This window comes from Mirounga leonina, unplaced genomic scaffold (genome assembly GCF_011800145.1).
Source record: "Mirounga leonina isolate KUSES-001 unplaced genomic scaffold, KU_Mleo_1.0 Mir_179, whole genome shotgun sequence".
NCBI classification, from domain to species: domain Eukaryota; kingdom Metazoa; phylum Chordata; class Mammalia; order Carnivora; family Phocidae; genus Mirounga; species Mirounga leonina.
In genome coordinates, this window is record NW_023270466.1 from 3,858,540 (window position 1) to 3,876,062 (window position 17,523).

General features: G+C 39.3%; 1 protein-coding gene across 8 annotated transcripts in view; it reads right to left on the minus strand.

Annotated features, from left to right (window-relative positions):
• Positions 1-2,177: 2,177 nt before the first annotated feature.
• Positions 2,178-17,523, minus strand: part of TUT7 (terminal uridylyl transferase 7) — a 66,527-nt gene continuing 51,181 nt past the window's right edge. For 5 of the 8 annotated variants that reach the window (XM_035024422.1, XM_035024424.1, XM_035024423.1 and 2 more), the window contains 4 exons: positions 16,536-16,861; positions 14,385-14,461; positions 13,944-14,007; positions 2,178-3,233 (listed from right to left, as the gene is read on the minus strand). In XM_035024422.1, coding sequence (XP_034880313.1) covers positions 3,166-3,233; positions 13,944-14,007; positions 14,385-14,461; positions 16,536-16,861 — 535 coding nt within the window. In that variant the 3' untranslated portion in view covers positions 2,178-3,165. Of the gene's footprint in view, positions 3,234-13,943; positions 15,732-16,535; positions 16,862-17,523 lie in introns of those variants that run through there. The other 3 variants (XR_004682770.1, XR_004682771.1, XM_035024425.1) reach the window with 3 other exon arrangements.

The window sequence follows — 17,523 nt, forward strand, 5'->3', positions numbered from 1 at the left end:
GTTGGCTGTTTTGCATGTGAGTGATAAGTCACATAATCTACTTGTTAGTGGGTCAGGCATACCTAATACTATCTGAAACTGGTGCAGGTCCCCGAGATAAATTGGCCTTAGGTTTTCATGATTGTGTAAGAAATATGTGGGCTCCCTTATCTCAGGACAGCAGCTGTCCTAGGGTGTCATGAGGTGGGTGTGGTAACTGTTGAGGGAGTTGGCAAGCTGTAACCACATTTAGATTTCTACCAATGGGTTAAAAGCTTAAAATAGGGAAATGTTCAGTGTTGCACTCTGGGCCTTAGTTTCAGGGCTTAGACATTTAAAAAAGTGTTTTTCCTAGTTAGGACCTCACTTGCTTCTCACTACTCTGTGAAAGGGCAGGGGTGACTTCCATTTTATAGGCACGGAAACTGAACTGCCATGAGGTTAGGGGGATTGCCACACTCTCAGCAGGAAAACTGACAGAACCAGAGACCCGAATCAAGTCTAGAATTCCACCCAGGGAAGTGTGCTGAATTCTTGACTGCTGTTGTCCAAACATGCCTACTTTCAAAGAAAAAAAACACTGAGCACATCTTTACAGTTTTATGGGAGTTTGTTGAATTCTGTTCTGAACAATTTTTTTTTTTTTTTTTGCCTGTAACACCATGAACCCTATTGACCTGTCTAAGTCAGGATTTTTTTCCACTCAGGAAAGATTTTTTTTTTTTTAAATAGAACCATTTGTGAAACACATTTGAAAATGAAAAGTAAACTGAAGTTATGTCAGAACATTTTAGTAACATCACCAAGTGTGCACGTTGTTGATACTGCACACACTGAGCAAGGGATTAGAAAGTGGAGACTGGGGCTGTAAGAATAGATTTCATTTTCTTGTTTGTTCCTGGGAGAAAGAGGAAAGGAAATTGTGCTAGTGGAGCATCTGTGGAGCTTGCGGAGGGACAGGCCAGCTGCATTTGAACGATAACTACACCCTGGAAGCTGGCCTCAGCATGGAGCAGATGCACCTGTCCCCTGGCTGGGGCGCTGAAAAGGGGCTGTGACCAGTGCCCAAGTCAAGGGTCATCCATTCCCCAGGTCTGGCAAACACTGGTCACTGTCCCATTGATCAGTGTGAGGGACTGAAATCTACCACAGGAATTGGAATAAAATATAGGAAGCTTTTTAACATTCTTAAAAGGATATAAGGAAACATGGTTTCCATGAAAAGGAAGATAGTAACAATAAACTTGAATGAGAGGAAAAGGGAAGGTGGCTGAGGTACATTGAGGACGATTAGAAGTGAAATGACAAAATTCATGTGAGACAGAAAACAGCAAAATGACATAAAAAATCCGGCTAGTCATGTAGAGATTAAATTTGAGTTTTCCTAGGGTGAAGGAAAAAGATGATAGAGAAATGCTGGGGAAAAAAAAAGTATTTTTGAGGAAAAAAAAAAAATTTAAGAACATACTTTCCCAAGTTGAAAAAAACCAACAACCAAAAAACCAAACTGGGCTAGGGAGATACATGGGATTCGCTTTTGTTTTAGACAAAAGTCACGGACACAGAACTTACAGGGATAAGTAAACACGGAAGTATCCAAGTAGAAAAATAAAATCTACAAGGGAGGCCTCTGATTTCTGCTATCATGCCAGAAGACAGCATTAATAGGCTTTCCAAAGAAAGTGTGACAAGAATTACGTGCCCAGTCAAGTTCATTTTCATGCTGAAGGCAAGAGAAATCAGAAGAGCAGCTTCTGCCCAGGGTACATAATTCATGCGGTTAATTGAGGAGTTTGGGTTCATCCAAACTGAGTAAGGAACGATCACTAATCCTTTCTACCACAACTTCCCAAAATCTGTACGTAATTTTGATAGGATTCTTCTTTAACTGGAGTAGGTCTTCAAGTAGGTGAAAAGAAGGGCTCACAGGTGTTATTTTCTGAGCCCTCTCCTACCTGGGAACGCTTGCCCAGCAAACACCCTCCCCATCCTTCTCTGTCTTCATCCCACCAAGCCTGTACCTCTCCTGTGGGCATTCCTTTCCAGTGCTTGGCACACAGTGGGGTCAATGAACAGCAGATCCCATGAGCACAAGTAGAGGGAGCATGAGATAAAGAGCAGATCTGTACTGCCCTCAGTCCTTCATCTGGTTTCCTCATGAAATTTAGGACTCTGGCTAGAAAGTAATGTGGATAAAATTACAGGTTGAAATTCTGATTTTATTTCAAAATGATAAATAAACCAAGGCATAGTTCTGACCACATACTACTTCTGGATGGCTTGTGGAGTTAGAGAAACAGTTCCAGGAGGGCTCCAGTCAGACCCAAAATGACACCAACCAAATTTGTGATTGGCAGAGATGGCCTCTTTAATCCTCAGGGATTTTTTAAAAGTTCTCCACCCTAATTTCTGAGTATCATAAAAAGTAAAAAGCACTTCTACTTTGTCATTTTTCCTTTGAAAATGTTTTTAGCAGCAAACAGGACTACTTGTTTTCCTTACTTCATTTTTATGAGTATAGGAATTCTATGTCAACTTACTTAAAATTAGAGAGGGAAAAAACCCCAGAGCCCCTCGGTGGTGCTGCTTACCCACGGAAGGCTCGCATAAATAGGTACTCATGTTCGCGTTGTCACTTCTACAAATATCAATAAAATAAGGTTTGTAAATTGTAAATACAGTAGTAGCAGTTCACACATATTTGATATGCTTTCACACAAGGATTCAGTAAACAATAAATATAATTTCCCCTCTTCAAAACAAAAAAGGGATTTGTAGGTGAAAAAACGGGTTAATTTACTCAGGGTTTATCAGCACACCCCTTTCAGTGTGCTTTGAAAGAATTAAAAACCATGAAATTGTATTCACTGAATACTGGCCCACAGTTATACTTTTTTTTTTTTTTTTTTAAACCTGGCTTAAAAAAAAAATAAAACCTGGCTTAAATACATACATCATGGCTTTCTCTTAAAATCCTTACATCTATGGGGATTTGTGGTACGTGAGACTGTATTAAATTTGTTTTTCCTCATTAACAATTTCATTAAGTTAAAAAAAATCTGACATTTCCCTTAAATGTTAAGTTGAAGCCTGATCTATGCTGCTGTGTCCTGTGAAATGAACCTAATTTCAAAGTGAATAGGAACGCCTGAGTGGCCATTTAGAGTGCTGCATTTTTTCCTTCCCTCATGATTCCTGCTGGGTCCTCTTCGCTGAGGCTTTTCCCTGAGTCATATATTTACTGGAAAGGCTACCTAGAGGGGGGGAAAAAACAAAACCCAACATAAATAAAACAAGCCTCACTTTATCACAAAAGCCATAAAATTATTTCTTATTATTAATTATTTACAGAAACTTTTCACACTGGTATTGGTCACTTATTTTGAATTGAGTAAGCAAGGCTAGATATAAAGAAGGTATGTAAGGAACATGGTCTATTAAACACAAACCTAGTCAAAATTCTTTCTAAATGCAGGCAGGTTGCTAGAGTGACATCATTCTAATCACTATTTCCATGTTGGTGCAGAGGGCCAGGTGGACTTTTCGAAACCTCTGCTTTGCATACATCAGTGTCCTCACTTACAACCACATAGAATAGATTGCAACAAATTCTTTGGTTAGAAATAAATATCTTGTATCATTACTTTGCAGATATGAACCCGTGAATGGTGACATTCTAGCAATAACTTATTGACAGAAATGAAAAATAGGAAATTTATTATATTTACAGGTAAAGGACAGAAATGTGGATTACTAATTAAAACCATACTACGGAAGAGTTACTAAGTTTTGTTCTGGAGTGTAAACAAATCGATCAATGAAACAAGAAAACTGAGAAATTCCTAAGTGATTATGTTTCAGAAAGTAGTATATAATAAAGGTTGCATTTCTAACCGATGATGTAGATTGTTTAATAACTGGTACTGTGTCAAATAAGTGATTTTGGGAGGGAGGGGAGAGTTAGTTTTCTTTCCCACAACATACCCTTCCTCTCCACCCAATTCCAAATGAATTACAGAATTAAATATAAGAGCATCAAAGTATAAGAAGTAGTGAATATTTATAAAATTTTGGGGTGGGGAAGTTACCTAAGCACACCACCTCCACCTATGAGAAAGGCTTGCTATGCTTAGTACTAAAGCAAGTCAATAGAGAAAAGATGAACACCAATATACAGCTGGGAAAATAAAAAGTGATATATGGAAGAGGATAAAGAAAGCATGAGTATATATAAAAAACATTTAGTATCAATGAGTAATCAAAGAAATGCAAATTAAAACAATTTTTGATCACCAAGTTGAAGGAAGATCAGAAGGAGAGAAGTGGGTTGGAATTTTGCTAAATGAATATTCATAGAAATCTTATAATAATTGAAGTATGCAAACAACTTAAACATTCAAAACTTGTGATATGAATGACTAAGTATATAACGGACACAACAGAATACTAGATTTGCATAAAAGGATAATTAATAATATAAAAAGTAGGTTATAAAACCACACAAATAGTATTTTCATAAAACTAATGAAAGGGGCACCTGGGTGGCTCAGTTGGTTAAGCGTCTGACTCTTGATTTCGGCTTAGGTCTTGATCTCAGGGTGGTGAGTTCAAGCCCTGCCCTGGGCTCCACACTGGGCATGGAGCCTACTTAAAAAACTACTAAAAATTAAGAACAAACAAATGAAAAATCCCATCAGTCAAATGTTTGGTGCCTCATTTTCCTCATCTGTAAAATGTGAGCTATTACACCTACCCCCTTGGAGTTATTCTGAAGATTAAATACACTGATGCAGGTAAAGCAACTGAACAGTAGCTGGCACATAGCAAAGTACTCAGGAAATGTTAGCCATTGTTAGTACATTGATGTGAAAAAATGGGAAGACTTTATTTCTCAAACCTAAATAGTAGTTATGCTCCAGAATGAAGTATAAATGGCTTTTATTTTATTCATTTTGCTTAACTGTCCACATTTACTAAAGCAATCATACTAAGTATGCAAATAGAAACTTATGCCCCCCAGAAGCAACCTTTTTGAAGCAGACCATCTAGATAGTCAATTCACAGTGAAAAATGAGTGATATCAGGAAGAAGCAAAGCACTCTCCTTTGGTATTTATACCCTAGAGCCTTGAGTGGTCTACAGGCAACAAATCTTTGATATTCTGGACTGCCCAAAGCATTGAGAATAGACTTATCATTCCAGGGACAAAAAGTTTAGATCACTACACCTCGTACTTTACAATCCAGATGCGTTAAAGATCTAAACCGAAAAAAAATAAAGTTTTAAAGCTATTGGAAGAAACTATAGATGGGTAGCTTTATGAACTCAGGGAAGAATTTCTTAAAGATGACCCTAAAATCATTGAGCTACATGACCATGAAAACTAACCATGGAAAATCCATCCTTGATTATCTCAAAATTTAAAACTTTGGAGTGGCAACAGACACAAGTTGAAAGACAAGATATACTGGAGGAAGATATCTGGAATGTATATAATAAAGGAGTATTCAGAAAAAATGAAGAACACTTACAAATTAAGGAAATGATAATGCAACAGGAGAATAGGCAAACGAGGAATAGGGATTTTTACAGAACTCCAACTGGTCAACAAACATGTAAAATGGGCAAATGATATGAACAGGGAATTCACAGAAGAATAACTCCAACTGGCTAATAAACATATAACAGCATCACCAGACTCAAGAAAATATACATTAGAACAACACCAAGGTATTTTTCACCCATCAAATTTGCAAAAATAAACACTGCTGGCGGAAGTGGCAATTATTTCAACCAATAACTGATGATAATCTAAGTTGAAAATGCACATATGCTATGACTTAATAGGCTGACTTCTAGATACACAAACTATAGAATCTCTCGTACATGCTCAAGGAGATTCAGACAAGAATGTTCACTACAGCACTGTTTATAATAGCAAAAAACCAAATGCAATCTAAATGCTCATGTGCTAGTAATGGATAATATATTCTGTATTCATAGATGGAATACTGGAAAGAAAATAAAACTAAATCTCTATATAGCAATATATATAAATTTCAAAATCACTACATTAAATAGATATGAGAAAGGGTGTAAAACATTCTTATTATACAGTATAATACATCATTCAAATTAAAAAATTCACCAAGGATACATATGTTAAAGGGTACATATGTAAGTTTAAAAAAAGAACTGGAAGAACATCTGAACTCATAATAACAGATGCCTCTGGGGTGGAGGGGACACGAAGGAATGGGTCTGGGATGGTAGTCAAAGGAGACTTCAACCATCTTAATGATCTTTTATTGAAAAAAGATTGAGAAGAAAATGAGAAAAAAAATGTCAGTTCTCTAGTAGATGAGTTCTATTTGTATCTATATATTTTTCCCAACATGTTAGGAAACCACTCTTTTCTAAGAACAGTACTAATAGTCTTATTACTACATCCCCTATATAAAAAAATAAATCTCATCATACCTGAAGAAATTTCATATAAAAATGTGCATGTAAAAAAGTAAACCCACTAGAAATCAAACATGGATGAATTTTTATGTAATCTGGGGGAAGAACATGAAATTTATAAAACTCTATAAGCATGACTTGAAATCACCTAAGAGTTGGCTAGATGAAACTACTAAAACAAACAAGCAACAAACTGTCTATATGGCAAAACAAATCGTAAATGAGGCTGAAAGAATGATAAACTGGAGTGGTGGTGGTGAAGGACAGAACACATTTGACAAAGCATGAATGGATTTCTATGTGGAAAGAGAGAAAAACAAAGATGAATACCCTCATTAAAAAATATATAGATAGAAACATGAAGAAATACAGATGAAAACATGTGAAAAACAGGAGACTTCAACAGAGAATACAAGCCAATGGGCAAAAGACTATTCCCATGAAGTGAGGGTCTGGGAAGCAGGCAGTCAGGACTCTCTGGGGTGGTCAACAATCCCGTTGGCATTGCCGGCATCATTGTCAGAAGGTGCGTACTTTTTAACCTATCATTCTACTGACTAGGAATTTATCCTGAGGAAATAACTAGGCAAATATGCCTGGTGGTGTTTGACATAAACAGTGGTCTTCAAACTTGGGTACGTGTATTCCTGAGCCAACTGAACAGGATGAGCGGACAGGGAGCTTTAGGGGACTTGACTGCAGTGCCTCATGTCTACCTTGATTCTTTCAGAGAATGCCTCTGTGGCCAAGGTTTTGGGCTGGTTCTCAGGAGGCACACTGGTCTTCCTTTCACAATCCTCCTCCTATTTTATAAAAGAGAGGCATGTTTCCTACTCATCCAAATCTTAATGTGGTACATGGCTCTGGGAAAAAACCTGAGGAGGCAGGAAGGCAAACGACATGCTGGTATCTAATAAAAATTCCAAATTTTTAGCTTTCGTAAAATTACACTGATAGCTGATGTTCATCACAGATAATTCCTGATGATTCATTACTATGTGATTTTTGGTCATTTAGTTTAAAAAGGAATGGCAATAACTGAGTGACACTGTTGTAATACATCTTCCATTTCCAAAGAAAGCGTATCTATTATTTTTAATATGCTGTCATAAAGACTACTGGGGTTTCTTGATGTTTACCAACTATAAAAACAAAAAAGAAATGATAAGGAACACTGTTTCATTCCTGTAGTATTGATCCAAAAATACATGACTGCATGGGGAAAATCCCATCTATTTCATTAAATGGCAGTCATTTTCAGTATGTAAGCATAAAAAGAAAAATCTCTTTCACTAATTTTTAATGAAAAATTGTTACATTTGTTTTAATTTATATATTCTAATGCAAAAACCCAATTTAGAAGAAATTTTTACATTTTGATAAAAAGCTTAAAAAATCCAATTTATATAAATATTTTTGTTTATGATAAGGAGGATAGGCTGATCAATAAAATGCTTGAATTTGAATCTTTTTTTTAAAAATAGATTTTATTTTTAAGTAATCTCAGTACCCAAAGTGGGGCTCGAACTTACAACCCCGTGATCAAGAGTCACATGCTCTACCCACTAAGCCAGCCAGGCGCCCCTAAAATGCTTGAAATATATAATGATAAAAACATACCAACTTAAGATGGAAGTAAAACAAAGGAATTCAAGGAGGAAAGTAAAATGATGTAAAATTTCTGCCTATTACGGAGCTGTAAATGAATGGTAGTGTGTATGATAAAGTAGTGACATATTAATTTCATTTGATACGTTTAAGCGTTGGTAAGTTTTATTTTGAAATGTCAACATTTATTTAAAAAAAACTCAGGGATTATATGCTTTGCAATTTCGATGAAAAATTTTGATATCAACTTAAAAATATACGAGATATATGGGCTTTCTACATTTTGAGGGAAGAATATGAGAGCAAAAAAGTTTTGGAGGATACTGATATACCAAATATTTGAAAGTAGCTAGTCCATTAATAAGTAATGATTAAATAAATAATGGTATGTTCATATACTGGAATATCAAGAAGGGTATCAAAAAGAATGATCTGTACTCAATGATAACAAGGTCTTCCTATATTGTTTACAAAGGTATTTCTGTTATTTTATTTTACTAAAGATTTTTTTTCTTTCTTTTTTTTTAAGATTTTATTTATTTGACAGAGAGAGACCCACAGCGAGAGAGGGAACACAAGCCGGGGAGTGGGAGAGGGAGAAGCAGGCTTCCCGCGGAGCAGAGAGCCTGATGTGGGGCTCAATCCCAGGACCCTGAGATCATGACCTGAGCCAAAGGCAGACGCTTAACGACTGAGCCACCCAGGCGCCCTTTTACTAAAGAGTTTAAGTAATCCCTACACCCAATACAGTGCTTGAACTCACAACCCTGAGATCAAGAATTGCACGTTCTACCAACTGAGCCAACCAGGCACCCCATTTCTGTTATTTTAAATTTACTATCATAAAGATCACTTTTTTTTTTTTTTAATTAGTTAGGCTTTTAAATTCTGGTCAAGGAAAAAAATTGTAATAGTATATGTACATCATCATGAGGGAGTAAAGATAGCATCAATCTCTTACAACATCTCCAGTTTTTAGGATATCAAACTATGAGATTAAAATGGAATAAATGAAGAGACAGACGTAGTTTTTTTTGAAATATAACTTTCTTTGCAAAAAGGGGGAGGCATAAGGAATAGGGAAATGTTAGTTTTTTTGAGATTCTCATTCTGAATAAATTATTATGTAAACCAGAGTAATTCACTGATGCATGAAAACCGGTGGACTATGGTTCTACAACCTCCACATACTCCTATTTTGTTACAAATTTCCATGATATATTTGTCCTATTAGAACAAGAGGGAGGTAACAGTGAGGCAGGAGACTGTTTACACCAGTAACAAGGCAGTGATAACTTGCTGAGGAATACTATGTGCCAGATGCTGTGAAAAGGGCTTTATGTATAGGAAATTAATCCTTATAACTGTCCTGAGGTGTCAGCCCCAATTTATTGATAAGGAAACTGAGGCACAGAGAGGTTTGGTAACTTGACAGAGGCTGAAAAGCCAGCAGATGGTTGGGCTGTATTTCAAAACTCAAGTACGTCTGATTTGAAAGCTCTTATTCTTGACCCTCCTCCCACTCAGTCTTTATTCTTTCAAAATGAATATACCTCTGATCAGTAAAACTCACTAAACATCGAAGGCACTGTGTCAGCTGTGTATGAGGGAGAGGGGAGTCACAATGAAGAACAAGGAAATTCATGGAATCTTCTATTCACTACTCTCTCATTTGGGAGTAAGGGACTATATGTAGCCCAGTAGAAAGGAATGGAGCAGGAGGGATCAGGAAAGAGAACTTGGCTTATTATGGGCTGAGTGCTTTAATCTCAGGATCTGATGAGATAAATGGGGCTACAGCCCTTCTCTACATGAGACATCTGGAGCTCAGAGAAAGCAGGTCTCTTGCCTGAGGTCAATATGGCTAATGGGAGAGAATAGGGGCTGTCCTACTGACAGGAAACCACCCGTGTGTCACATATTTAGTACCGTGGAAAAGAAGAGCTCTCGGGAAATTTAATACTATCTACAATTGAAACATATTTCAGATATATAATATAGACAATTTGGGTAAATTTATTGTGGATACCTCTGACAAGTCTTAACAGTTGTTGATTGAGGAGTTTAATTAAGATAGATTTTAACCACCCATAAATATTTTCTTTTTTTCCCTGGTATAAAGTGGGTATGTTTGTTGTAATAATTTTTCTTCTGTAGTAAATTCAAGCTTTAAGTTTTACAGTTGCTGACAATATTTATAAATATGTAAGTCTTTGACACAGAAGGCATTACAGAAATCCTTATTGTCAGTTGATAATGCCATTTCCAGGTATATGTCCAGATGTCCAACATCTGTATTCTTCCCCCACTTAAAAAAAATTTAGAAAATTATAATAGATTCCTACTTTCAAGAAGTGTAAGGCCTTTAGCAGGAGCCACGCGACGGACGCCGTGCAGGAGCATCCATGTAGCACCACCCTACAAACCTCTGCTCTGCTGCTACGTGCAGGTGCTGTTCTAAGTGCTTTTACATGGATTTCTCAACATTCCTACAAGCCAGGTATTATTATCCCCTTGTAACAGATGAGGAAACTGAGTCAAGTGGAGCGTAAGCAGGTTTTTCAAGCTCACAAAGCTAGAAATCATATCCTGCAATGTGACGGCAGAGGCCATGTTCTTCCACACCCTACCCTTGGCAAAAGGAACATCTCGACTAAGCAAGGATCGGTATTTTTCCTCTGTGTAATGTTCTGGAAATATCTCTTCAAGGCTGAAGCTTGTAAAAACAACACTCTTTTGGCTTGTTTACATATGGTACAATTCTGTGACCCTCAAACTCTCAGAGGATCTACGGGAAGCAACCGCACACACTGCGGAGGAGTCTGTTCCCTGTACTTGGCTTTCAGAGGCAGCCTGTCAGCCTCTTCCTCTGTCTTTCATGGTCGCTCTCGCTGTCAATCAAATCGTCTCACAATAGGGCCCCAGTCTCATTTCACTTCTATTGGATTTGGGGGGTTTTCCCACTAGAACTTTTCTTGTTTTTACATCCGTCCATGCATTCTACTGAGAACAATGACAAACAGCTGCTCCCGCATTTTCTCATAGAGCTTCCTGCGTCTCTACCTTTATGTCCACCGTTCCCTTTTTAGGTAAGTGTGGTACTTCTCTGAAGATTTCTGGTTCTTTCTCTTTGAATCATCTGACCTCACTCTATACCAACCTAATGCCCATGCCTCTTAAATTGTAATTGTTAAGAGATCTGATGCCACTTTAAATGTTTTCTCCAATCATTAAAAAAAAAAAAATCCTGAAATTCACATAGCATAAAAATAAATGCCTATTCCTAGATTACTGTATATACTTGAGATACTTCATCTCCATACTGACAGAAACGGAAGTAGCTAAATAAGTTAACAATTTCATTTATTTTTCTCTTGTTAACAACATTCAGAGTAGAGACAATCAAACATTCCTTGCTGGGAGCTTTCGGAGCTTTCCCAGGGTGAGATCACTGCGCCCTGGCTTATCTCAGACCAAGCTGGTAAAAGCAGGGAAGCGCTCTCTCTACTTTGGGACCTACAAGGCTCTAGGGGTTGGGAGTGCTATTTCTCAATAACTGACAGCAGAGACAGCTTCGTCTCTTCACATTCTAACCAACACAGCATCTCTCCAAGCTAAAAACAAACAGTGTTTGCACATCAGCAATAACATACAATATGTAAAAGCTGATCATAAAATATGTGGGTTGTTTTACACTACATACAAAAATGTCAAGTTTTATCAGTGAAGTTTTTAAAAAAATTTCAGAAACCTTTCTCATAAACTGTACAATCAAGTTAAAAAGACTACACATGCTCTATTTGCTTATATAATTTCCCTTCTTAAGCCTACCTTATTGAATAAGAGAGACACAGAGAGAGAGAGACTAAGCAAAGTTACTAAGGGTGTCTGAGAGAGAGAGAGAGAGAGAGAGACTAAGCAAAGTTACTAAGGGTGTCTGCAGGCTGGAACTCAGAATATTTGTTATCGAGTTTAGAGTTTCATCCCTTCTTACTAAAAAAAGCTGAAAAAGTTCCTCAGTTACTTTGTTTTTCCTTTTCCCTCCCCTTTCCCGACTCAAAAGCATTCTCAAAACACCGGAGAAAGGCAGAGCCTCCCGGTTTGGCCTCCCTCTGAGCATCTGTGCACAGGCCTGTGGGCCAGGTGGGGATGGTGTGAGGTTCGGTTGCCCACAGTTCCCCTTCCAGCACTTCTTGCCAGAAACCCCTGCAGTCAGCTTTCTGTCCCTCCACTCCAGAGGGATGGCTCTTTTCAGAGTCCCTCATGACTTGAGCACTGCCAAATGCAATGCTTACAGTGCAGTCTACACCGCACCAGACTTCGCAGCGGCGATGCCCATGAATGGTCAAGCCCTCTCTGAGGACCCTTGTCCTTACAGCCAGCTCTTGACTCCAGGAGCCAGCTCTCTTGCCACCCTGTTCCCTCACTGACCATCTTCTGTCTTATTTATTTTGAGTCTTTAAATGTTCTTTTTTCTTTCTGCATTACTTTCTAGGTGACCCCATTCCTACCCAGGCCTTCGAACACTATTTTTACACTGAAAATACTCAGGTCTTGGTCTTCAGCCTGGACCTCTGCTCTAAACACCTAGCTCGTACATCCCGCTGGCTACCCGGCATCTCTACCCGGACATCTAGCAGTCTCCTAAACGGACATGGCTACAACTGGACTCTCTTTCTTCCCAAAATCTGCTCTTCCTGAGTCTTTCTCAATACAAGAAATCCCACTTCCATTCTTCCAGTTGCTCATCTTGGGTTCATTTTTTGTCCTATGTCATCATCTAACCCAGCGACAACCCACATTGGTGCCACCTTCCAAATATCCAGAACACGACCAGTCCTCACGAGCCCCTCTGCTCCCACCCGAGTGTAAGCCGGCACCATTTCTCCCCTGAGCTCTCTCAGGAGCCTCCTTATGGGTCTGTCGCCACCCTCACTGCCTCACAGCAGCCACAAGGAACCTTCTGCAACAGAATTCAGATTATACTTCCTTTGCTCCAAACCCTCCAACAGCCGTCCATCTCACAGGCAGAAAGAAATCCAATCCGGCCAGTGCGCAAGGTGCCTCATAATCCACAGCCACCTACCCTGACCTGGCCTCCTACCATGCCCCTCCCTGCTCCCGCCCTGCAGTGACGCCAGGGTACAACAGTGGTTTTTAGTTCTGTGGTAACGGTCTACCTCCAACTTCCCCTGACTTGCCCCTTCCTTGATTTGATTCTTTGCATAAATGTTGCTTAACAGAACGGCCACCTCCCTACCCAGCATTCCCTTTTCCTGCTTTGTATTCCTCAGCACTTGTTGCCATCAGAAGTCCGCACCTCTTCTGACAAGAATGTAGAGTGAATGAGAGCAGGGGCTTTGCTGGTTCACTGCTGTATCGCCAGTGTTTAGGCTCATACCCTGCACTTGGGGCTGGCCAGGGGTGGTGGTGGCTTAATAAGTACTTGTTGAAGGAATGAATAAACGGCGTAGCTGAGAGACAGAGAGAGTGGAGTTCAGGCCAACAATTTCTTTCTTTCCTTACTTTGGCACATGGCAAATAGTCTCATGAGGAGAACACACTGCTGACAAGACAGTGGCAATTTCAAAGCAGAAAGAAAAAGTGTGAAAGAGGAACAAATAATTAAAGACCGTGGTTCCTGCTCAGGGATGGTATAGGAATCACCTTAGAACACTTAAAAGATACGCAGGCCCAAGCCTAACCACTGAAGAACTGGATTTAGGAAGTAAAGGTGGGGGCAGGGCAACTGTATTTTTAAAAGTTCCCCGAGTGATTGTGATGTCCAGTCCCTGTTAAAACCACTTACTCAAAGGAAGCATCTCAAAAGGCATGTGGTAAACTATGCAGTAAATAAAATAACACACATTTTTTTTTTAAAACCCACATACCTGACTGGGGACTCAAAAATATAGTTGTTTTTTGTTTCTTTTTGTCTTCATGTAAAAGCACTGCCTAAAAAACGAAATAGACTGGTTTACAAAATCGAAAGGAAGAGCATTTGAAAACAGCCTTAAAACGGTAACCATATCCAAGGAGGGCCGAAATTAGGCACGTGGAAGGCAGAACTTTGCAAGTTAATTGAAAAGCAAGACAGAGACTCAGGAATCCTTAAAGCACGCCCTGCCACCCGGAACATAGCAAGCCTCAGCACACGCTGCACTGAGGGCAGAGAGAGGAGCCAGGCGGGTTAGCCAGAGGAAGGAGGGCAGGGCCGGGGGCTGCCCAGCACCTCGCGGAGGGCCTGGCGCAGAGCTGCTGGCACTCAGTAAGTGTTCGCTGCACAGACAGATGACCCCAGGGCTTCCTGCTCAGGTGTGAGCTACGTTTACCTGAGCAAATGTGCCAGTTGGTCTCAAGGGGCTAGGTGAAGAAGGGGATCCAAATACACAATCTGATTTAGACACACCTGAGAAAAAAATTAGCATTTTGTTCTCACTTTAAAATGAAAGCAGTAGCCCTGTTTTCAAACTTCCACAGAACAATTTTCCGTGGATAGGACAGAAGCTCCACTCAGTATATTGTGTGGACAAAATAATAACATATTTGAAGAAATGAGAGGGGGCAGCATAATTTTTCCATAGGAAGAAGCAACTGAGTATTTTGACTTGCTACTGGAGGAAATGCCCCATATTCTAGCCCCACTCCTCCTTTCCTATTTTACTTTTAGGATATAGTGACTACTTGATTTAATGTGTAAATACTGCATTCTGAGGAATCCAAGATTCTATTGCTTTTCTTTAGGTTTGATAATACCCAGCCTCCCGCCACAGGATACCCCTGGCTCTCCTTGATTTGCTGGTGCCCCTGCAGCCTTCCAGAAGCACTGCTCTGTTTTGACAGCTTCACTAGTAGACAACTTAAACCTCGCTACCAGCGAGGAGGAAGAAATCCATCAAAGCTGGGGGAATGCTGGGGCCTCCCTTCACCGCTGTGCTGTACCCAAGAGGGACGCGATAATGTGCTTCGTGCTACGAGTAAACACAGACCGCCAGTTCTCCATAATGGTCTACAAAAATAACTTTGGTAGAACTTCATTATATCTGATCTATACTACTTCCAGTTTCCTCATCTGTCAACTGGGATTACCAATACCACCATCTCATGGGGCTGGGGAGAAAATTAGATGAGACTGCCTGCGTAAAGTACTTAAAATAGTGCCTGACTCATAGTAAGCACCCCATGAATGTTAGCTCTGGCTATTATTTTAATTTCTCTTAAATACATATTCCTCTTATAATCATAAAAGATCTGGTCTATGTCCCATGTCAGGGTAAAAAAAGCTTGATTTACATTTGTCGGAGTTGCTTAGAAGTAGGGCAAGCTGTATCTTCCATAAACACTGAAGTCCTATTTTAAAACCAATAATTAAATAATTTAAAAATATACTTCATTCCATATAAAGCTCCTTTTTTAAAAAAAAATAAGAATAAGTGCTCTAAAAATTTTGTCTTTAAAAAAAGAGATACTATATTGCTGCTATGATATAATAAAATGGAAGAGAGGTACTAGTGTTCCAGGAACGATGAACAGTGGAGAGTTTTAAGGGAATTGTCGTCAGTGCTGACTCTGTTACACCATCCATACACATATACAATTGAGGACAGGAATCTAAAAAATGACTTCGCCGGGTTTCTTTCCTATGCCAATCAAATTCCATCCACTCTCACAGGTTTGTTCTGAGAAACAAAGTGAGAGTGTATAAACTGCTTTGTAAATCCTAACTTCTCATACACAGAGAAGGTACCTTCACGCTTAACCATCTGTTAAAAAGGTGCTCACAGTGGACACTTTACCCATTTAATAGAAAGGGTCAATGCAGATCCAACAACTCAAAGGAATGGGACGTATGGATGATATTCAACTATGGACTGATAATGTATTTTTCCTCATCGTAAGAATAATCACAGTTGCTGCAGGAAACTATTACTGTACTATTATGTACTCCATAATCCTCTTCTGCAGCTAGAACCACCCTAACTGTGTCACAGAGTTCCTTCGGGTCCCTTTTCTAGGCATGTGCATGTACATATTCAAACAAAAGTACAAGTGGCTCACTATGCACAGCTTGGTGTCCTGAGATAATTTAGCTACTCCCCCCCTCCCCCCGCCTTGGCCAGTCAGTGCTTCAGTTTCAAAAGTGCACATACTGAGAAGTGAAGCTCAAGTGGCAGCTTATTTTCTGGTCACATAGGCTACATTTTATAGGCACTGTGGATGACTGGGTTTTCCATTCATTGATAATCTTAGAAAAGTCAACCAAGTGACTTCTATAAACCTCTCAATGAAATTGGGAATACGTTTAAAGACATATAAGAGGATCTGAATTAAAGGGGGTGGGTTCACTTTCTTAAAATCTTTTTCAGTAAGTCGATCTGTTAAAGAAATAAATATAACTAAAAGAGTAAAGAACTCTAAACTCTAAAAAAGAGATTTCCCTTGAGATGTGAGTGCAAACATCGAGGTATGACCGGTATCCATACCTGGAGAGCCTTTAAATTGGGGGCATTCCTTTTTAATGTGCCCTTCTCTTCCACAAATAAAACAACGTTTTTCTCTTAAGTCTTTGTCATCCTGTCTCTTCCATTTTTCCACCGGTGGCCTGAGAATTTTCTCTCTGCCCAGGTCGACAGCTGCCCTCACTGGCTTGGCTTTCTGAGGTGTGCACTGCATGGGCTTATCTTCTTTTGTCGACACCTCCCTCTCTGTGTACTTGTTCTGAATTTCTTTGTCCTCTTTGCTTCTCTTCTCTTTGTTCTCAGGGTATCTTTGGTTCAGGGTATCTTCCTGATCACGCCGTCGCCTCACTCTAGAAGATGATATAACACCGGTAGGAAAAATCTAAACAGAAACCTGACAAGATATTAAGGGCGCTCCAGGTTTGGGAGATAACCAGAGATAGAAGTATCAAAGAATTTAACAAATTGAAGTCCGTCTCCTCTTTCAAGAAGCAACCTCAGGGTGATGGTATAGTTTTTCTTTTTGATTTTCACAACTACTCTAGTGCCATAAAAGCAGTGTTTGCAGTTAGTGGAACTCCTTGGTCCAGTACCTACTGTGATATGGATGTAATGAAACTCCAATGATCCTTGGGGTGATTTCTTGCAACTCTTGTGGGCCATTCTTTACTAGGCACTAGAAATTTGAGACGTGGAACCTTCAGTTCACAAGGGAACAAGGATTGTAAGGAGATTTATATTCTTAAAATGTTGAAAATGTTTCTTTCTTGCTCTACATGATCAGTGACTATTATTTGAATACAAAACCAAAGTACTAAATAAGAGCTTCAAATTCCAGATGGTGCCTTGTTTTAAGAGCATGTTTTTAAATGAGAGTATTATTGTTCAATTAAGACCACCACACCATCAAGCAACCAGCACTGCCCCCCACCCCCAGTCCCACCTCCCGCAAACATCACGAGAAGCAAGCATGCTGACCAAAGTGAGTGGGTCACCACAGCAATCATTAAGG